The following is a 20,663-nucleotide window of genomic DNA, read 5'->3' on the forward strand; positions in this document are numbered from 1 at the left end:
CGCTGAAAACCATCCCCACAGCATGATGTTGCCACAACCATGCTTCACCGTAGGGAAGGTGCCAGGTTTCCTCCAGACGTGATGCTTGCCATTCAGGCCAAAGAGTTCAATCTTGGATTCTTCAGATCAGATCTTGTTTCTCATGGTCAGAGTCCTTTAAGTGCCTTTTGGCTAAATCTAAGTGGGCTGTTATGTGCCTTTTACTGAGGAGTGGCTTCCGTCTGGCCACTCTACCATAAAGGCCGATTGGTGGAGTGCTGCAGATGGTTGTCCTTCTGGAAGGTTCTCCCATCTCCCCAGAAGAACTCTGGAGCTCTATCATAGTGACCATAAGGTTCTTGGTTACCTCCATGACCAAGGCCCTTCTCCCCCAGATCTGTGCTTTGACACAATCCTCTCAGAGCTATTCCTTCTACCCCATGGCTTGGTTTTTGCTCTGACATGCACTGTCAACTATAGGACACAAGTGTGTGCATTTCCAAATCATGATCAATCAATGGAATTTACCACAGGTGAACTCCAATCAAGTTTTAGAAACATCTCAAGGATGATCAATGGAAACAGGATGCACCTGATGTCAATTTCGAGTCTTATAGCAAAGATTCTGAATACTTATGTAAATAAGTTATTTCGTAAATAAGTTATTTATGTTGTTTTTTTTGCAAACATTTATAAAAACCTGTTTTCGCTTTCTCGTTGTGGGGTATTTTGTGTAGATTGATGAGGGAAAACATTTATTTAATGAATTTTAGAATAAGGCTGTAATGTAACAAATTGTGGAAAAAGGGAAAGCGTCTGAATGCTTTCCGAAAGCACAGTACGTGGATCTCAAACCTGATACAATTTTGATGTTTGCTCTGATGTGGCTTTTTTGCACGTGACCTGGCGTTACCATGACATCCAACCCAAAATGTTAAGTAACAATGCCAGGAAATGAGCATTGCATCTGTGTGCAACTACAGAGGCTACAGTGGGAATGTGCAAATCTGATATGGGTAAAACTGAGTGTGGACAGTGGATAAGAAAATTCAGAATTGGGTTCTTAGCGTGGGCGGTGGCTTTTTGTGGACCTCCCGAATGGCGCAGTGGTCTAAGGCATTGCATCACAGTGCTTGAGACGATCCATGATGCGGCGCACAATTGGCCCAGCGTCATCCGGATTAGGGGAGGGTTTGGCAGCCCGAGGTTTCCTTGTTCCATCGCGCTCTAGTGCTCCTTGTGGCAGGCCGGGTGCCTGCAAGTTGACTTCGGTCGCCAGCTGTACAATGTTTCCTCAGACACGCTGGTGCGAGCAGTGTGTCAAGAAGCAGTGCTTGGCAGGGTCGTGTTTCGGAGGACACATGGCTCTCGCCTTCACCTCTCCCAAGTATGTACGGCAGTTGCAGCGATGGGACAAAACTGTAACCACCAATTAGACATCACGAAATTGGGGAGAAAAAGGGGTAAAAAAATATTTTATGAAACCTATCAATTTAAATGTCCAATTTGGGTGCAATCAATTAGCTTAATTTCTCAGAGATCAAATTATATAAATAAAAAAAGGCTGCAGGAATGCTAAACTTATCTGTTTAAAACTGCAAAAATGATTTCAGAACAATCTGAGATGGTGAATGTCATTGCTTGCTGAAATGACATGCAACAACCCTCGTGGAAAAGCAGCCTATAACCGGGGACTGGTGTAGTACCTTGTATTCGATGAATATGGCTGAGTCACAGTTTATCTGCGCTGACGTGGCATCGTGACCTGCTCATTCCAAATAAAGGCTTAAGAATTCCCCGAAGGGCCAAAGCTTGGAGAGAGGCCCCATCTATCTCATATATGTCAGCCCTCTAATCCACTTTCTCGGACGTCAGCATGATATTAATAAGTCAGCCATGTTAATGTATATTTTTCATGGAAACGCTACTCAAAAGGAAAAAAGAAAACCCTAATAGCCTTGTCACAATCACAGATACACACACACACACACACACACACACACACACACACACACACACACACACACACACACACACACACACACACACACACACACACACACACACACACACACACACACACACACTTTCAACCAGTCTTATTTATCATCCCCCCATGCCCTGGTTTTGCGGCCGGAGTCCGTACCTTTGGGAGGGGGGTACTGTCATGCCCTGACCATCAGAGCGTGACTAGGGGGTGTTCTACCTCAATATTTCTATGTTGGTTTTGTATGGTTCCCAATTAGAGGCAGCTGGTAATCGTTGCCTCTAATTGGGGATCATATTTAGGTAGCCATTGTTTGTGCATGTGCACCACTACTTTCACGTTTGGTTATTGGTTTATTGTTTTTGTTTAAAGTTTCACCGTAATGAAGATGTGGAACTTCAATCACGCTGCGCCTTGGTCCGCTCATTACGACGATCGTGACACTCAGGGAACCCCAGAGCACACTTTTCCCAGTCTCTGTAGCTCTGCCACCCTACCCAATGCTCAACCCCCATATTTTGCCAACCCAAATCCATCCCATCACTGAAAGCCAAATTTCCCCATTTCCAAATGTACAGTAACTCCCTCTCCCCCCTACCTACCCACCACACTAATGTGGTAATCCCCAACACAATCAACACTCCTCTTCCAAGTCTGATTGTGCTTTGAGCTTCTGGCACCAAACTCGGAGTTGGGTGGCCTGTGTTTGTTTTTGAGATTGAGCGGTGAGCCAATGAGTGCATTCCTATTAAACCCTATGGGTTAATTATTAGTAACCTTGTGACCCATTCCATACATCTGTTGTTTGTCATGAACCTCCAGGAGGATGGAATTCGCTATAAAAATGTGGCTCAAATCCACTCGTTGAGTTCTCAGTGATCACCTCCAGGGGTGGTTACCGACCAGCTCCATTACTGCAGCAATTAAATAATAAAGTTGACTTGTTTTGAAGAAATGTAAAGGTCTCTCCTTTCGATTACAATAATTTCACGACAATACACACATGAAACTGTTGAGTGTGAAAAACATTGCAGCGTTGCAGTTCTTGACACAAACCGGTGCGCCTGGCACCTACTACCTACCATACCCTGTTCAAAGGCACTTAGATATTTTGTCTTGCCCATTCACCCACGCAAGGCTGCCGGCCCAGATGGCATCCTCAGACCATGCGCAAATCAGCTGGCTGGTGTGTTTACGGACTTATTCAATCAATTATTATCCCAGTCTGCTGTTCCCACATGCTTTAAGAGGGCCACCATTGTTCCCAAGAAAGCGAAGGTAACTGAGCTAAATGACTATCGCCCCGTAGCACTCACTTCCGTCATCATGAAGTGCTTTGAGAGACTAGTCAAGGACCATATCACCTCCACCCTACCTGACATCCTAAACCCACTCCAATTTTCTTACCGCCCCAATAGGTCCACAGACGACGCAATCACACTGCACACTGCCTTAACCCGTCTGGACAAGTGGAATACCAAATCAAATCAAATCAAATTTTATTTGTCACATACACATGGTTAGCAGATATTAATGCGAGTGTAGCGAAATGCTTGTGCTTCTAGTTCCGACAATGCAGTAATAACCAACAAGTAATCTAACTAACAATTCCAAAACTACTGTCTTATACACAGTGTAAGGGGATAAAGAATATGTACATAAGGATATATGAATGAGTGATGGTACAGAGCAGCATAGGCAAGATACAGTAGATGGTATCGAGTACAGTATATACATATGAGATGAGTATGTAAACAAAGTGGCATAGTTAAAGTGGCTAGTGATACATGTATTACATAAGGATACAGTCGATGATATAGAGTACAGTATATACATATGCATATGAGATGAATAATGTAGGGTAAGTAACATTATATAAGGTAGCATTGTTTAAAGTGGCTAGTGATATATTTACATCATTTCCCATCAATTCCCATTATTAAAGTGGCTGGAGTTGAGTCAGTGTCAGTGTGTTGGCAGCAGCCACTCAATGTTAGTGGTGGCTGTTTAACAGTCTGATGGCCTTGAGATAGAAGCTGTTTTTCAGTCTCTCGGTCCCAGCTTTGATGCACCTGTACTGACCTCGCCTTCTGGATGATAGCGGGGTGAACAGGCAGTGGCTCGGGTGGTTGATGTCCTTGATGATCTTTATGGCCTTCCTGTAACATCGGGTGGTGTAGGTGTCCTGGAGGGCAGGTAGTTTGCCCCCGGTGATGCGTTGTGCAGACCTCACTACCCTCTGGAGAGCCTTACGGTTGAGGGCGGAGCAGTTGCCGTACCAGGCGGTGATACAGCCCGCCAGGATGCTCTCGATTGTGCATCTGTAGAAGTTTGTGAGTGCTTTTGGTGACAAGCCAAATTTCTTCAGCCTCCTGAGGTTGAAGAGGCGCTGCTGCGCCTTTTTCACAATGCTGTCTGTGTGAGTGGACCAATTCAGTTTGTCTGTGATGTGTATGCCGAGGAACTTAAAACTTGCTTCCCTCTCCACTACTGTTCCATCGATGTGGATAGGGGGGTGTTCCCTCTGCTGTTTCCTAAAGTCCACAATCATCTCCTTAGTTTTGTTGACGTTGAGTGTGAGGTTATTTTCCTGACACCACACTCCGAGGGCCCTCACCTCCTCCCTGTAGGCCGTCTCGTCATTGTTGGTAATCAAGCCTACCACTATGTAAGAATGCTGTTCATCGACTACAGCTCAGCATTTAACACCATAGTACCCTCCAAACTCGTCATTTAGCTCAAGACCCTGGGTCTCGACCCCGCCCTGTGCGACTGGGTCCTGGACTTCCTGATAGGTAACATCTCCACCCCGCTGATCCTCAACACTGGGGCCCCACGAGGGTGCATTCTCTGCCCTCTCCAGTACTCCCTGTTGTTCACCCATGAGTGAGTGATCATGCACACCTCCAACTCAATCATCAAGTTTGCAGACAACGCTACAGTGGTAGGCTTGATTACCAACAACGACGAGACGGCCTTCAGGGAGGAGGTGAGGGCCCTCGGAGTGTGGTGTCAGGAAAATAACCTCACACTCAATGTCAACAAAACAAAGGAGATGGTGGATCGTGGACTTCAGGAAACAGCAGAGGGAGCAACCCCCTATCCACATTGACGGGACAGTAGCGGAGAAGGTGGAAAGTTTAAATTTTCTCGGCATACACATCACTGACAAATTGAAATGGTCCACCCACACAGACAGCGTGGTGAAGAAAGCGCAGCAGCGCCTCTTCAACCTCAGGAGGCTGAAGAAATTTGGCTTGTCACCAAAAACACTCCTAAACTTTTACAGATGCACAATCGAGAGCATCCTGTCGGGCTGTATCACCGCCTGGTACGGAAACTGCTCCTCCCACAACCGTAAGGCTCTCCAGAGGGTAGTGAGGTCTGCACAACGCATCACTGGGGGCAAACTACCTGCCCTCCAGGACACCTACACCACCCGATGTCACAGGAAGGCCAAAAAGATCATCAAGGACAACAACCACCCGAGCCACTGCCTGTTCACCCTGCTATCATCCAGAAGGCGAGGTCAGTACAGGTGCATCAAAGCGGGGACCGAGAGACTGAAAAACAGCTTCTATCTCAAGGCCATCAGCCATCACTAACATTGAGGGGCTGCTGCCATCATACTGACTCATCTCTAGCCACTTTAATAATGAAAAATTGATGTCACAAATGTATCACCAGCCACTTTAAACAATGCCACTTTATATAATGTTTACATACCCTACATTACTCATCTCATATGTACATACTGTACTCTATACCATCTACTGCATCTTGCCTATGCCGTTCGGCCATCGCTCATTCATATATTTTTATGTACATATTCTTATTCATTCCTTTACACTTGTGTGTATAATGTAGTTGTTGTGAAATTGTTAGGTTAAATTACTTACTGCATGGTCGGAACTAGAAGCACAAGCATTTCGCTACACTCGGATTAACATCTGCTAACCATGTGTATGTGACAATAAAATTTGATTTGATTTGAATGGCACACATACACAATCCATGTCTCAATTGTCTCAAGGCTTAAAAATCCTTCTTTAACCTGTCTCCTCCCCTTCATCTAGTCGTGGCCAAAAGTTTTGAAAATGACACAAATATGAATTTTCACAAAGTCTACTGCCTCAGTTTGTATGATGGCAATTTGCATATACTCCAGAATGTTATGAAGGGTGGTCAGATGAATTGCAATAATTTGCAAAGTCCTTCATGCAAGTGAACTGAATCCCCAAAAACATTTCCACTGCATTTCAGCCCTACCACAAAAGGACCAGCTGACATCATGTCAGTGATTCTCTCATTAACACAGGTGTGAGTGTTGACGAGGACAAGGCTGGAGATCACTCTGTCATGCTGATTGAGTTCGAATAACAGACTGGAAGCTACAAAACTAGGGCAATGCTTGGAATAATTGTTCTTCCTCTGTCAATCATGGTTACCTGCAAGGAAACACGTGCCGTCATCATTGCTTTGCCCAAGAAGGACTTCACAGGCAAGGATATTGCTGCCAGTAAGATTGCACCTAAATCAACCATATCGGATCATCAATAACTTCAAGGAGAGCGGTTCAATTGTTGTGAAGAAGGCTTCAGGGCACCCAATAAAGTCCAGCAAGTGTCAGGACCGTCTCCTAAAGTTGATTCAGCTGTGGGATCGGGGCACCACCAGTACAGAGCTTGCTCAGGAATGGTAGCAGGCAGGTGTGAGTGCATCTGCACGCACAGTGAGGTGAAGACTTTTGGAGGATGGCCTGGTGTCAAGAAGGGCAGCAAAGAAGCCACTTCTCTCCAGGAAAAACATCAGGGACAGGCTGATATTCTGAAAAAGGTACAGGGATTGGACTGCTGAGGACTGGGGTAAAGTAATTTTCTCCGGCGAAGACAAGGTGAGCGCTACCATCAGTCCTGTGTCATGCCAACAATAAAGCATCCTGAGACCATTCATGTGTGGGGTTGCTTCTCAGCCAAGGGAGTGGGCTCACTCACAATTTCTCCTAAGAACACAGCCATGAATAAAAAATGGTACCAACACATTCTCAGAGAACAACTTCTCCCAGCCATCCAGGAACAGTTTGGTGACAAACAATGCCTTTTCCAGCATGATGGAGCACTTTGCCATAAGGCAAAAGTGATAACTAAGTGGCTCAGGGAACATAACATCAATATTTTGGGTCGATGGCCAGGAAACTCCACAGACCTTAATCCCATTGAGAACTTGTGGTCAATCCTCAAGAGGCGGGTGGACAAACAAAACCCCACAAATTCTGACAAACTCCAAGCATTGATTATGCAAGAATTGGCTGCCATCAGTCAGGATGTGGCCCAGAAGGTCATTGACAGCATGCCAGGGCGGATTGCAGAGGTCTTGAAAAAGAAGGGTCAACACTGCAAATATTGACTCTTTTCATCAACTTTGTGTAATTGTCAATAAAAGCCTTTGACGCTTATGAAATGCTTGTAATTATACTTCATTATTCCATAGTAACATCTGACAAAAATATCTAAAGACACTGAAGCAGAAAACTTTGTGAAAATTAATATTTGTGTCATTCTCAAAACTTTTGGCCACGACTGTACACTGATTGAAGTGGATTTAACAAGTGACATCAATAAAGGATCATAGCTTTCACCTGGATCCACCTGGTCAGTCTATGTCATGGAAAGAGCAGGTGGTCTGTATACTTTTGTATAACTGTATTCAGAAATAAATGTTTGAATATATAGGAAATCTGCAGGCAAGATTCCAGTGAAGAGAGTTTCAATCCCACAATTAGCATAAGGTATTAGATTGCCAGAATCTGGCAATGTGATCACAGTTCTCTGCCAGTATTTTCATATTTAGTGTGTTAGATGTAGTCAAGTAAGCCATTGGACTGAACAAGAATGTGCCCTAATAGCAGTGTTTATCTAACAAGTAGAAAAATAAATATGGGCATATTATGTGTAATTTGCCAAAATCTGTTGAATACTTCTTTATGACTGACTTCATGTCATATAATTGTTTTTAAATCAGTGTGCATTATACTTATTAAGAGGCGACATGTACTGCACAATGGAGGATACCCTTTCCACATTACCTTGCATTTCCTGCCGTCCACCGTCTCCTCGTCGAACTCCTGGCCGATGTGGAAGTTGATCTCGGTGGTGCGGACGGTGGTGGATGTCTTGATGTAGAACTGCTCCCCGTCCTGACGGATCTCCACGTGAGGCTTGGAGGCAGCAGCCCCAGCCACCTTCCTCAGCATGGCATTCACGCCTGGATGGGCACAGCAGAGACCAGGGAGGGAGAAGGGAATGGAAGGGTAGGAGGAGGGAGTTAGGCCTGATTCAGACAGACAGACACCCCCCACTGCCTAGATCCGTCTGGACCAGATTTACCCCAAAACAGTCCTCGACCTGACCCCTCTCTCACCATCCCACACTGCCCTACCTCTCTCTCACTCTTTATGGACTTTCTCTTCTCCTGGCTACTTAATCATGTATATTTCCTTATTTTTAAAAACATGATAGGCCAACTGAATGAGGAATAGCTTTTCTTCAACAGACACCAATTAAAAGTGATAAACCATAATAGTAGAGCATTGTTCTTCTGGTAAGTGCTCTGTGGTAACAAATCTGAAAACTTGAGGAGAAATCGGAGGAATTATTGGCACTCCGGTCTGCGCAAGAGATTAAGTATTTGGCCTGATTGCCCCGAGGGGAAAAAAAACAACACTTGTTGTGTGACAGGGCCAGATCTGAATTAGGTTTCGGAGAATCTGGTGGCTGGCTGTGTAAAGCAGTGACCAAGAAGCATGGCAAAGTCCTGGCAGGAGGGGAGTGCTTTGGCGTGCCCTGTGCCACTTTGCAAGTCTGTCTGGCCACCCCTACGTCCTTCCAACTGTCTGAATCAGCCCTACCAGGTCTTGCTGGTCTCTCCCTACACTGTCATTATCTTGCAGGCAAAATGGCCACAGATACAGACTGACGGTTAGATTGTGGGATATTCAAGGAGGAGGACTCACTCCCAGACATTCACCCTATGGCTTCCCTCAAACATGCATTGATCATGAAGAGATTTAGATACTTCCCACTGTGCAAAAACTGGTTGAATCAACATTGTTTCTACATCATTTCAACAACAAAAATTCAATGTGATGACATTAAATCAACATGGAAAACTGATTGGATTTGAAAAAAGTAAACATAAGGGAATTTCGTATTTTTTTATTTTTTTTTTAACCTAAATGTCACGGCCGTCCTCCTCTTCGTCTGAAGAGGAGAGGCGAGAAGGATCAGAGGACCAATATGCGGCGTGGTAAGTGTCCATGGTAAAATCTTTAATAAAGAAAGACTGAACACTATACAAACGAGTAACAAAAACAATAAACCAAATTCGACCGTGAAGCTACAAAATGAGACCTGTGCTGAAACAAGCCATCATAGACAATCACCCACAAACAAACAGTGCAACCCAGGCTACCTAAGTATGATTCTCAATCAGAGACAACTAATGACACCTGCCTCTGATTGAGAACCATACTAGGCCGAAAACATAGAACTGCCCCAAAACATAGAAAAACAAACAGACTGCCCACCCAACTCACGCCCTGACCATACTAAATAAATACAAAACATAAATAAAGGTCAGAACGTGACAGTACCCCCCCCCCAAAGGTGCGGACTCCGGCCGCAAAACCTTGACCTATAGGGGAGGGTCTGGGTGGGCGTCTGTCCGCGGTGGCGGCTCTGGCGCGGGACGCGGACCCCACCTCATCATTGTCTTAGTCCGCCTTATTGTCCGCCTCCGTGGCTTTCTCAGCATGACCACCCCTCTCAATGACCCCACTGGACAGAGGGGCAGCTCGGGACAGAGGGACAGCTGCTCGGGACAGAGGGGCAGCTGCTCGGGACAGAGGGGCAGCTGCTCGGGACAGAGGGGCAGCTGCTCGGGACAGAGGGGCAGCTGCTCGGGACAGAGGGGCAGCTGCTCGGGACAGAGGGGCAGCTGCTCGGGACAGAGGGGATCCGGCAGCGGCGCCGGACAGGCGGGGGGCTCCGGCAGCGGCGCCGGGCAGGCGGGAGGCTCCGGCAGAGGCGCCGGGCAGGCGGGAGGCTCCGGCAGAGGCGCCGGACAGGCGGGAGGCTCCGGCAGAGGCGCCGGACAGGCGGGAGGCTCCGGCAGAGGCGCCGGACAGGCGGGAGGCTCCGGCAGAGGCGCCGGACAGGCGGGAGGCTCCGGCAGAGGCGCCGGACAGGCGGGAGACTCCGGCAGAGGCGCCGGACAGGCGGGAGACTCCGGCAGAGGCGCCGGACAGGCGGGAGACTCCGGCAGAGGCGCCGGACAGACAGGACCACCTGCAGGGAGGAGACAGAGAGACAGCCTGGTGCGTGGGGCTGCCACAGGTACCACCAGGCTGGGGAGCCCTTCAGGAGGCTTGGGGTTAGGAGGAGGCACCTGAAGGACCGGGCTGTGGGGGAGCACTGGAGCTCTGGTGCGCAACCTTGGCACCACCTCCCCAGGCTGGATAACCACTCTAGCCCGGACCGTCCAGAGTGCAGGCACAGGTTGAACCGGGCTGTGGGTAAGCACGGGAGATCTAGTGCTTACTACACGCACCTCTCCCTTCGGCTCCATTCCCACATTCGCCCGGCACGAGCGGAGCGCAGGCAGAGGACGCACTGCACCCTCCCAGCGCCCCGGAGACACAGCACGCAGAGCCGGCGCAGGATACCCTGGGCCAAAACTGCGTACCGGCGACCAGACCCGCTGAGCAGGCACCATACGCCCTGGCTCGATGCCCGCACTCGCATGACACTCTCGGGGGGCTGTCCCATAGCGCACCGGGCTATGGGCACGTACTGGCGACACCGTGCGCTTAACCGCATAACACGGTGCCTGCCCAGTATCTCGCTGCTTATAATAAGCACGAGGAGTGAGCGCAGGTCTGCTACCTGGCTTAGCTCCACCCCTCGTGTGCCCCCCCCCCAAAAAAATTTGGGGCTGTCTCTCGTACCTGTCGCACTGCCGTGCTGCCTCCTCATATCGCCGCCGCTCAGCTTTCGCTGCCTCCAGCTCTGCTTTGGGGCGGCGATATTCCCCAGCCTGTGCCCAGGGTCCCTCTCCGTTCAGTATCTCCTCCCATGTCCAGGAGTCCTGTGATACCGGCCGCTGTTGTTGCTGCTGCTGCTGCTGCTGCTGTCGTCGCTGTTTTCTACCACGCCGCTTGGTCCTTGGTTGGTGGGTGATTCTGTCACGGCCGTCCTCCTCTTCGTCTGAAGAGGAGAGGCGAGAAGGATCAGAGGACCAATATGCGGCGTGGTAAGTGTCCATGGTAAAATCTTTAATAAAGAAAGACTGAACACTATACAAACGAGTAACAAAAACAATAAACCAAATTCGACCGTGAAGCTACAAAATGAGACCTGTGCTGAAACAAGCCATCAACATAGACAATCACCCACAAACAAACAGTGCAACCCAGGCTACCTAAGTATGATTCTCAATCAGAGACAACTAATGACACCTGCCTCTGATTGAGAACCATACTAGGCCGAAAACATAGAACTGCCCCAAAACATAGAAAAACAAACATAGACTGCCCACCCAACTCACGCCCTGACCATACTAAATAAATACAAAACATAAATAAAGGTCAGAACGTGACACTAAATCCAATGACATGGTGGCCTTTTTTAAATATTTTTTTCCTCATTGAATTCACATGAATTCAAAACTAGACATTGAATTGCCCAGTGGGTTTCAGCACTTAGCATCTGGTGTAACAGTAGTCTTAACCTTAACCAACTATGGACCAGGCTATTGCGTATGTACGCTAACATCCCGTCATAGCACTAAGCTGCACACAGCACTGCATGTTCCGTGCTGCCATGGTGAAGAAACCGGCATCATGGTCCACCGTGCACCCTCTCCCTCCGAGTTAACAGATGATTAAAGGGACGTAGTTAGAAACAGGCAGAGCCGCTTCGGAATCCACATTAGGCTGATGCACGGCTCTCAGTTAACCAGGCACTAATGCAAAAGGAAATTAATGATCTGCAGGGGCAGTTGTGGTTAACCTCTACGGGATCAGTGTCCCCCCCCACCGGATGGTTGAGCTAACGTGCGCTAATGTGATTAGCATGATGTTGTAAGTAACAAGAACATTTCCCAGGACATAGACATGTCTTATATGGACAGAAAGCTTAAATTCTTGTTAATCTAACTGTACTGTCCAATTTAAAGGAGCAAAGTGAAATTTACAGTGAAAAATACCATTCTATTGTTTGAGGAGAGTGTACAACAACAAAAAACTTTTATCACGGCAACTGGTTTGATGCATTCACCTCTGAAGTTAGATAATGTACATTCAGTAATCTTGCTCTGATTTGTCATCCTGAGGGTCCCAGAGATATAATTGAGCATAATTTTGATTGATGAAATCCATTTTTATGTAGGACCTGGGTTCTACAGTTTGAACCCCTGCTGTGTCTGCCCTGAATGTGCAAGCTGAGATACTGGGGTGCAAAGGAGCAAGATAAATAAATAAAGTATGGGGATGAGGTAGATTGGATGGGCTATGGATGGGCTATTTACAGATGAGCTATGTACAGGTGCAGTGATATGTGAGCTGCTCTGACAGCTGGTGCTTAAAGCTAGTGAGGGAGGTAAGAGTCTCCAGCTTCAGAGATTTTTGCAGTTCGTTCCAGTCATTGGCAGCAGAGAACTGGAAGGAGAGGCGGCCAAAGGAAGAATTGGCTTTGGGGGTGACCAGTGAGATATACCTGCTCGAGCGCGTGCTACGGGTGGGTGCTGCTATGGTGACCAGTGAGTTGAGATAAGGCGGGGCTTTACCTAGCAGAGACTTGTAGATGACCTGGAGCCAGTGGGTTTGGCGATGAGTATGAAGCGAGGGCCAGCCAACGAGAGCATACAGGTCGCAGTGCTGGGTAGTATATGGGGCTTTGGTGACAAAACGGATGGCACTGTGATAGACTGCATCCAATTTGTTGAGTAGAGTGTTGGAGGCTATTTTGTAAGTGACATCGCCGAAGTCAAGGATCGGTAGAATGGTCAGTTTTACGAGGGTATGTTTGGCAGCATGAGTGAAGGATGCTTTGTTGCGAAATAGGAAGCGGATTCTGCATTTGATTTTTGATTGGAGATGTTTAATATGAGTCTGGAAGGAGAGTTTACAGTCTAACCAGACACCTAGGTATTTGTAGTTGTCCACATATTCTATGTCAGAGCCGTCCAGAGTAGTGATGCTAGATGGGCGGCCAAGTGCGTGCAGCGATCGGTTGAACAGCATGCATTTAGTTTTACTTGCATTTAAGAGCAGTTGGAGGCCACGGAAGGAGAGTTGTATGGCATTGAAGCTCATCTGGAGGTTAGTTAACACAGTGTCCAACAAAGGGCCAGAGGTATACAGAATGGTGTTGTCTGCGTAGAGGTGAATCAAAGAATCACCAGCAGCTAGAGCGACATCATTGATGTATACAGAGAAGAGTCGGCCCGAGAATTGAACCCTGTAGCACCCCCATAGAGACTGCCAGAGGTCCGGAGCACAGGCCCTCCGATTTGACATACTGATACAACATTTTGAACAATAATGCAATGTTTCATTGGATCAGTCTAACACTTTTCACATACACTGCTGCCATTTAGTGGCCAAAATGTAAATTGTGCCTAGACTCCTAAGTGACATAATGGCCTCTCTCTTGCATTTCAAAGATGATGGAACAAAAAAAAGACAACGCATGTTTTTTTCTTTGTATTATCTTTTACCAGATCTAATGTGTTATACTCTCCTACATTAATTTCACATTTCCACAAACTTCAAAGTGTTTTCTTTCAAATGGTATCAAGAATATGCATATCCTTGCTTCAGGTCCTGAGCTACAGGCAGTTAGATTTGGGCATGTCATTTTAGGTGAAAATGTTAAAAAAAGGGTCCGATCCTTAAGAGATTGTGGGCACGACTGAACGAAACGCAGAACAGACCGAATGCATGCAATCTCTCTGAACCATACAATCATAATCACGAAGAATGGTCCCCATTGGGTCATAGCTGAACTGTGCTGTGTTGGGTTGGTAGATATCTCACAAGGAAAATGTAATCAAAGCTCGGAGTGGTTCACAGGATCTGTTTGGTGGAGGCTAAGCAAGGTCAGTAAACTGCAGCTTGCATATTAAACAAACTTAGTTAAGCTGAGGGACTCATACAGGTCCAGAACAAGGGGGTCAAATTTTCTTTCAATTCAGGTAATTTATTTACAATTCATGAATAGAAAAGGGTTGGGCAGTTTTCAAGTTATAGATTGATACTTTTTCTGGTTTGAACTGAATTTGTACCTGGAAATATAGTACCGTAACATGTTTATGTTAATAATTTAATAGGCCCCCTGAGCCAATTTGATGACACGCACCCGTCGGGTTACTAACTGTTAAACTGTTTAATGGTGCTCACAACTCAAAGCTATCCTCTGAGCAACAAACAAACCCAAACAGCCCCATATGGAATATTCTCACCCAAAACCAAAATATGACCAGTGTGGTCTCATTGCTTGAGCAGCATAGTACTTACAGTCCAGACACAGAAAGACCCAGCCACACAAATGAATGACCCAGATAAACTGGTCCAATTCTAAACCATCACAATGATCAGCAAGGGAAAAAAGCAAGTGAGAGAAAAAAAAACACAAAAAGCAGAAGAGGAGAGAATTCCATGAAGACCTCCACTGACACTGCTAACGCATGCCCTACTTAAACGCTAATACATGAGTAATGTTGTTCCCATGCACATGCAGCCGGACCCCGGCGATAACAATACCCATGTCTATATAATTGACATCTCCTGTAGCTGAAGGCTTTCCCGCTACAGCTTGCTTGTATGCTCTCCCTCCCTCATCGTTTGGATGAAATAAGACAATAGCATATTGTTGGAAGTGAAGCAATGCCCAAGGAAAATACAAATGTTTTTTTTTAAATGCACATGATGGATAAAGCTCATGCAGGGATGCACTGTGCAGGCTATTGAAAAAAGAACGGGCGAAAAAAAAGAGAGGGATGAGAGAGACAAAACGTCAAGAAGGGGCTTACCGAGGGCTTTGAGAAGTTCGTCAAAATTCTCACTGCTCTTCATTTTCCAGGTACCGGCAAAGTTGGGCATTTCTGCTGGGGCTGACAGTAAAGGCTGTGCCTGCAAAGAACCTGCTCCACTCTCTGTGCTTCCTATACCCTCTCTCTCTCACTCGCCTCCTTTCCTCTGCTTTGCACTCTCTTCTCCACTCACAACCTCTGCCTCTCTCAATCTTCCTCTCTCTCCTTTCTGTATCTCCCTTTCTGGAGCAGCTTCAACTTCCTCTGTGCCACGAGATAAAGCAAGTGTCTCTATTCTTCATATACACACCTTTTTCTTACTGTCTGCTTTTTGCTCCCTCTATCTCAGTTGTCGTCTCACTCTCTGACTCTCTCTCTCTCTAGTGTCAGTTTTGACCTTGTCTCTGTCAGTAGTTATAGCAAGTGTCTTTAATCTGAATAACTATAGGTCCCTCCCCCTAGAAGCCCTGTCCCATTATTAACTAAGACATTTCACACAATCTGTTCTGAGACTAGACAGAACACACCAAATTTGTCATTCCCTAACCCAGAATGGCATTCAGAACCGAGATGATAACCTTTGTAAGCATGTGTGATTTTTTTTTATTCATGTAAAATATTCATATTGTTGGTATGGTAATCACTTACATTTTCTGATGGAATTAACATTTTAAAGTCATGTCTGATACTTCCAGTTAGTGATTGTGTATTGTGATGGGAATAGTTTTTATTCATGGCGCAATCTAGTTTACTTCCATGCTTATGGCAAAATCTTCTGATATGGTTAACCCACTACCATATGGTTGGAAATGGAAATCCTTTATTCATTGCATCCTAACTTATTGTATACCTTATATCACAAATCGGTCCCCTTATATGAATGCTCATATCGCTCTCAATAGTGAAACCTTTACCTTTTGTGGCACACTAAGGGAACCTGTGTGGCTCAGTTGGCAGAGCATAGCACTTGCAATGACAGAGTTGTGGATTCAATTCCCATGGGTGACCAATACAAAAAAATGTATGCACTCACTACTGTAAGTTTCTCTGTATAAGAGCATCTACTGAAATGAAGGAAAAAAAAAAGTCAATTCTGAGGGCTTCATAAAATATTCTAATTTGAACTTCACTTGTTTACGTCTTTGACATTTTGAAATTGTCATGAGCAGAAAAGTATGGAGTGAGTGCGCGCGTGTGTGTGCGCACGCAACAAAAGTACCCCATTAGCCCACCATACTCAGTGAGTCTCATACATACAAACAAAGCACATTAATGGCTATTTTCAAACTGCCAGCACCAGTTGAGTTGACTATGAACAATAAACAAGGTGATTCCCATTTCTACTTTTTAACATATTGATTGATTTTATCTGTTTACCATCACTGAACGATACAATAAGAAACAACTTTACTGGACAGTTTTTAAAATAATGCAAAATTCTAAACAATAATTACAATTTAAATAATTTATTTCCATTTCCCGTCAAGGCTTCTGTGAAATAACTCAAGTGAAACAGCTCAGCTGGAAAGTTTTGAAAATGCACCACTTTTGGATTAAAAGTTTTTGGGGGGATTCAACATTTAATTTTCTTTCACCTTGACACAGTTCGCCTCCAAACTCTAAATCCAATAATCAGGCTAAAACGTAACATTTTTTAACAGCTTAAGCAGAAGAGGTAGAAACTCCCCTATCATTTCATCATTACATAATCACCCCCCGGATGACATGGAGAAGGAAGGGAGCGCTTGCTCTCGTTGGTGTAACATCAGCTGTTAATTGTTATGAAAATCTACCAAAAACAAGTATAGGTGAATAAAGCTTGTGGTTGTGATATGAAAATGGAAGGGGAGAGATCAGAGGGTTCTGATCCTCACAGTACGGTTCCCTTAAGCCAGCCATGGCAGGCAGACACCAGATGAGCATTATCACGGCTCCAAAGCACTCGGCCCTGTCAAAGAATTCATGCCAGAGAAATCAGGCCTACCTGTCTGGGAGATTAGAGAAGAAGGGAATATATAAATAGATAGTTAAATGAAAGAGAAAATGAAAAGTCTCAGACTCAACAAAAGACAAGCAGGGTATCCTAGTGGTTAGAGAGTTGGACTAGTAACTGAAAGGTTTCAAGTTCAAACCCCTGGGCTGACAAGGTACAAATCTGTTGTTCTGCCCCTGAACAGGCAGTTAACCCACTGTTCCTAGGCCGTCATTGAAAATAAGAATTTGTTCTTAACTGACTTGCCTAGTTAAATAAAGGTATAATTTAAAAAAATCTTTCTCCCCCTAAAAAAAAGACATGCATAGGCCTACCCCATTGTGAGTTTGGATTAGTACTAGTAGATATATTGCAGTAAAACAAAGATTTTAGGACATTTTGTACCATTTCAGATGTTTTGGTGAAAAGTACATATTTTGTCATGTACTTTGCACTGAGCAAAGCTGATTGAGTATTGCAACTCATATATTTTTTAAGTGAATGTTTGCTGTAAGGACCCATGTCTAAAGTGTACTTGATGATGGATCACAGCAATGACACTGACCATTTCTGGAGCATACAAACTGAACATTAAATACATTGTTGTAACATAGCCAATATGTTGGTTGAGGGAAAAGTAAAGAAAACCATATTGTAAGAAGGTCAAAGTAAATAAAAACTTGGTAAGAAAAATCACATCTTTACCCACAATAGAGGAACAGGAAAAGCTAAGTACAGCAAACATGTAAAGGGTTTTAAAAACGTCTTTCTCAAATCAATGCAAACCCATTAACATCAGCTGCATTAAAAAATAACCTCTGACGTGAGTAATTCCCTTTTAACATGTTGCAGTTAATGCAAGACATCAACTCATTATTAACAATAATTTCCCAAGTCGACTATAATGAGTCATGTGGATGTGCCTCCCAGTGAGACAAACCGCAGCACTGAGATCAGTAATGAGGTGAAACAAGCTCTGGAAGCGAAGACCTGTGGCAGAAATGGAGAGAATGAATGCACTTCATTGCTTTTGACGAGCAAAATGTTCCCTGTATAAAAACATAAATAAGTCTGAAGTGTACTTGATTGAAAGAAACGCTGGTCTGGAAGTAAACACTTATTAGGAGCACAGAGCAACAATGACGCACTTCCTTCCATTAACAAGTGCATTCGATTCAGCTCAAGAGCCTTCTGAACATGGAGTACATTCACAAGCACACACACACACACACACACACACACACACACACACACACACACACACACACACACACACACACACACAAACAAATGTATTTATGAAGTAAAAGACATTGTGGAGATGGTATGATGTGCCCATGTGCACTGTTGAGAGCATGTGTTGCAGAAACAATTAACCAACCCCCCTTAACAGGGATACATAGAGACATCCATGGTTATAACCAAAGTGGCATTAAGAGGGCCAGTGTTGGACTTACCATTAGGCAGGAGAGGCAATTGTCTCAGGCCTCACATCATCATGGGGCATCATGAGCTGGGCATAATAATAAAAAATAAAAAATAGTAATCAATAAAAAAAAAAATTCCGCTTGAGGCCCCCCTATGCTCTGTCGTGCATTTCTTTAGTAAAAAGACAGGAACTGCTAATATTACTCATCGAAGTAGAGGCACAGGACATGTACACTATATATACAAAAGTATGTGGACACCCCTTCAGTTTATTGAGTACGGCTATTTCAGCCACACCCGTTGCTGACAGGTGTATAAAATCAAGCACACAGCCATGTAATCTCCATAGTCAAACATTGGTAGTACATAGACTTACTGAAGAACACAGTGACTTTCCCCATGACACTGTCATAGGATGCCACCTTTACAACAAGTCAGTTCGTCCAATGTTTGCCCCGGTCAACTGTAAGTGCTGTTATTATGAAATGGAAATGTCTTGGAGCAACAACGGCTTAGCGTCGAAGTGGTAGGCCATCCAAGCTCACAGAACTGGACCGCCGAGTGCTGAAGTGCATAAAAATCGCCTGTCTTAGGTTGCAACACTCACTACCGAGTACCAAACTGCCTCTGGAAGCAACATCAGCACAATAACTGTTTGTAGGGAGCTTCATGAAATGGTTTTTCATGACTGGGCAACTGCACACAAGCCTAAGATCACCATGCGCAATGCCAAGCATTGGCTGGAGTGGTGTAAAGCTTACCGCCATTGGACTCTGGAGCAGTGGAAACGAGTTCTCTCGAATGATGAATCAAGCTTCACCATCTGGCTGTCCTACGGACAAATCTGGGCGAATCTGAGCTAGGAAAACCTACAGATCTCGGATCTTAATATGACCCATTTTGTCGCAGGAGGAAAACAATCCTGCAGCAGGAGGAAAATAATCCTGCAGCAGGAGGATTTGAATAAATAGTTTAAACCCATAATCACCGCCAGGGGGCAGTTGGAAGCTGTTTATAGGCTATACAATGCAATATCATACCTAGGGGGCTATGGTTTGGGGAAGGCTTTGCAAACCAACCGACCTCATACTGTCAAGAATTCTCAGTTTGCACATGCATTGTGAACTGCTGTAACGCAGTGGTCTGGGCAGCACACTTTGGCTCTGGGCATCACGAGTTCCCGCAAAATGCTGGCAATTGTTTTGACACTTTGTATGAATGGAAACTAATATGTTGGTGTAGCATACTGTTATTATTTAGCCAATCCAAAGGCGGCTGCCTACCTGCCTCCAAAGGCACCTAATTGAGTAGGTAGCACTTTTCAAGTAGGTTGCTACCATTTGAGACGGTATTCGAAGGCAGCATCACGTGATAGTGCATTCACATTCTACTGAGCATGAGACGTTTGTAGCCACTGTAGTGCTAGTAATTCAGTGAACAACTATCCCAAAATGTAAATTTGTAACACGAATAACATGTAACAGAATCGATCTTTGTAACGTCACCTCTTAATAAATGAAGTTGACACAGCAGAATAATTAATCAAATCAAATCAAATCAAATTTTATTTGTCACATACACATGGTTAGCAGATGTTAGTGCGAGTGTAGCGAAATGCTTGTGCTTCTAGTTCCGACAATGCAGTAATAACAAGTAATCTAACTAACAATTCCAAAACTACTGTCTTGTACACAGTGTAAGGGGATAAAGAATATGTACATAAGGATATATGAATGAGTGATGGTACAGAGCAGCATAGGCAAGATACAGTAGATGGTATCGAGTACAGTATGTACAAATGAGATGAGTATGTAAACAAAGTGGCATAGTATAGTATAAAGTGGCTAGTGATACATGTATTACATAAGGATACCGTCGATGATATAGAGTACAGTATATACGTATGCATATGAGATGAATAATGTAGGGTAAGTAACATTTATATAAGGTAGCATTGTTTAAAGTGGCTAGTGATATATTTACGTCATTTCCCATCAATTCCCATTATTAAAGTGGCTGGAGTTGAGTCAGTGTCAGTGTTAGTGGTGGCTGTTTAACAGTCTGATGGCCTTGAGATAGAAGCTGTTTTTCAGTCTCTCGGTCCCAGCTTTGATGCACCTGTACTGACCTCGCCTTCTGGATGATAGCGGGGTGAACAGGCAGTGGCTCGGGTGGTTGATGTCCTTGATGATCTTTATGGCCTTCCTG

The 20,663-nt window shown here is 44.9% G+C and overlaps 1 protein-coding gene across 1 annotated transcript in view; it reads right to left on the reverse strand.

The window, feature by feature from the left end:
* crabp1a (cellular retinoic acid binding protein 1a) overlaps positions 1-15,177 on the reverse strand; it is a 33,376-nt gene extending 18,199 nt beyond the window's left edge. The window contains exons 1-2 of the mRNA XM_021564834.3: positions 15,056-15,177; positions 8,052-8,230 (exon numbers count right to left, since the gene is read on the reverse strand). Of these exons, the coding sequence (XP_021420509.1) occupies positions 8,052-8,230; positions 15,056-15,125 (249 nt within the window). The 5' untranslated portion in view covers positions 15,126-15,177. The remainder of the gene's footprint in view (positions 1-8,051; positions 8,231-15,055) is intronic.
* Positions 15,178-20,663: the final 5,486 nt, after the last annotated feature.

Source organism: Oncorhynchus mykiss, chromosome 2 (genome assembly GCF_057628025.1).
Source record: "Oncorhynchus mykiss isolate SJ-2025 chromosome 2, ASM5762802v1, whole genome shotgun sequence".
NCBI classification, from domain to species: Eukaryota; Metazoa; Chordata; class Actinopteri; order Salmoniformes; family Salmonidae; genus Oncorhynchus; species Oncorhynchus mykiss.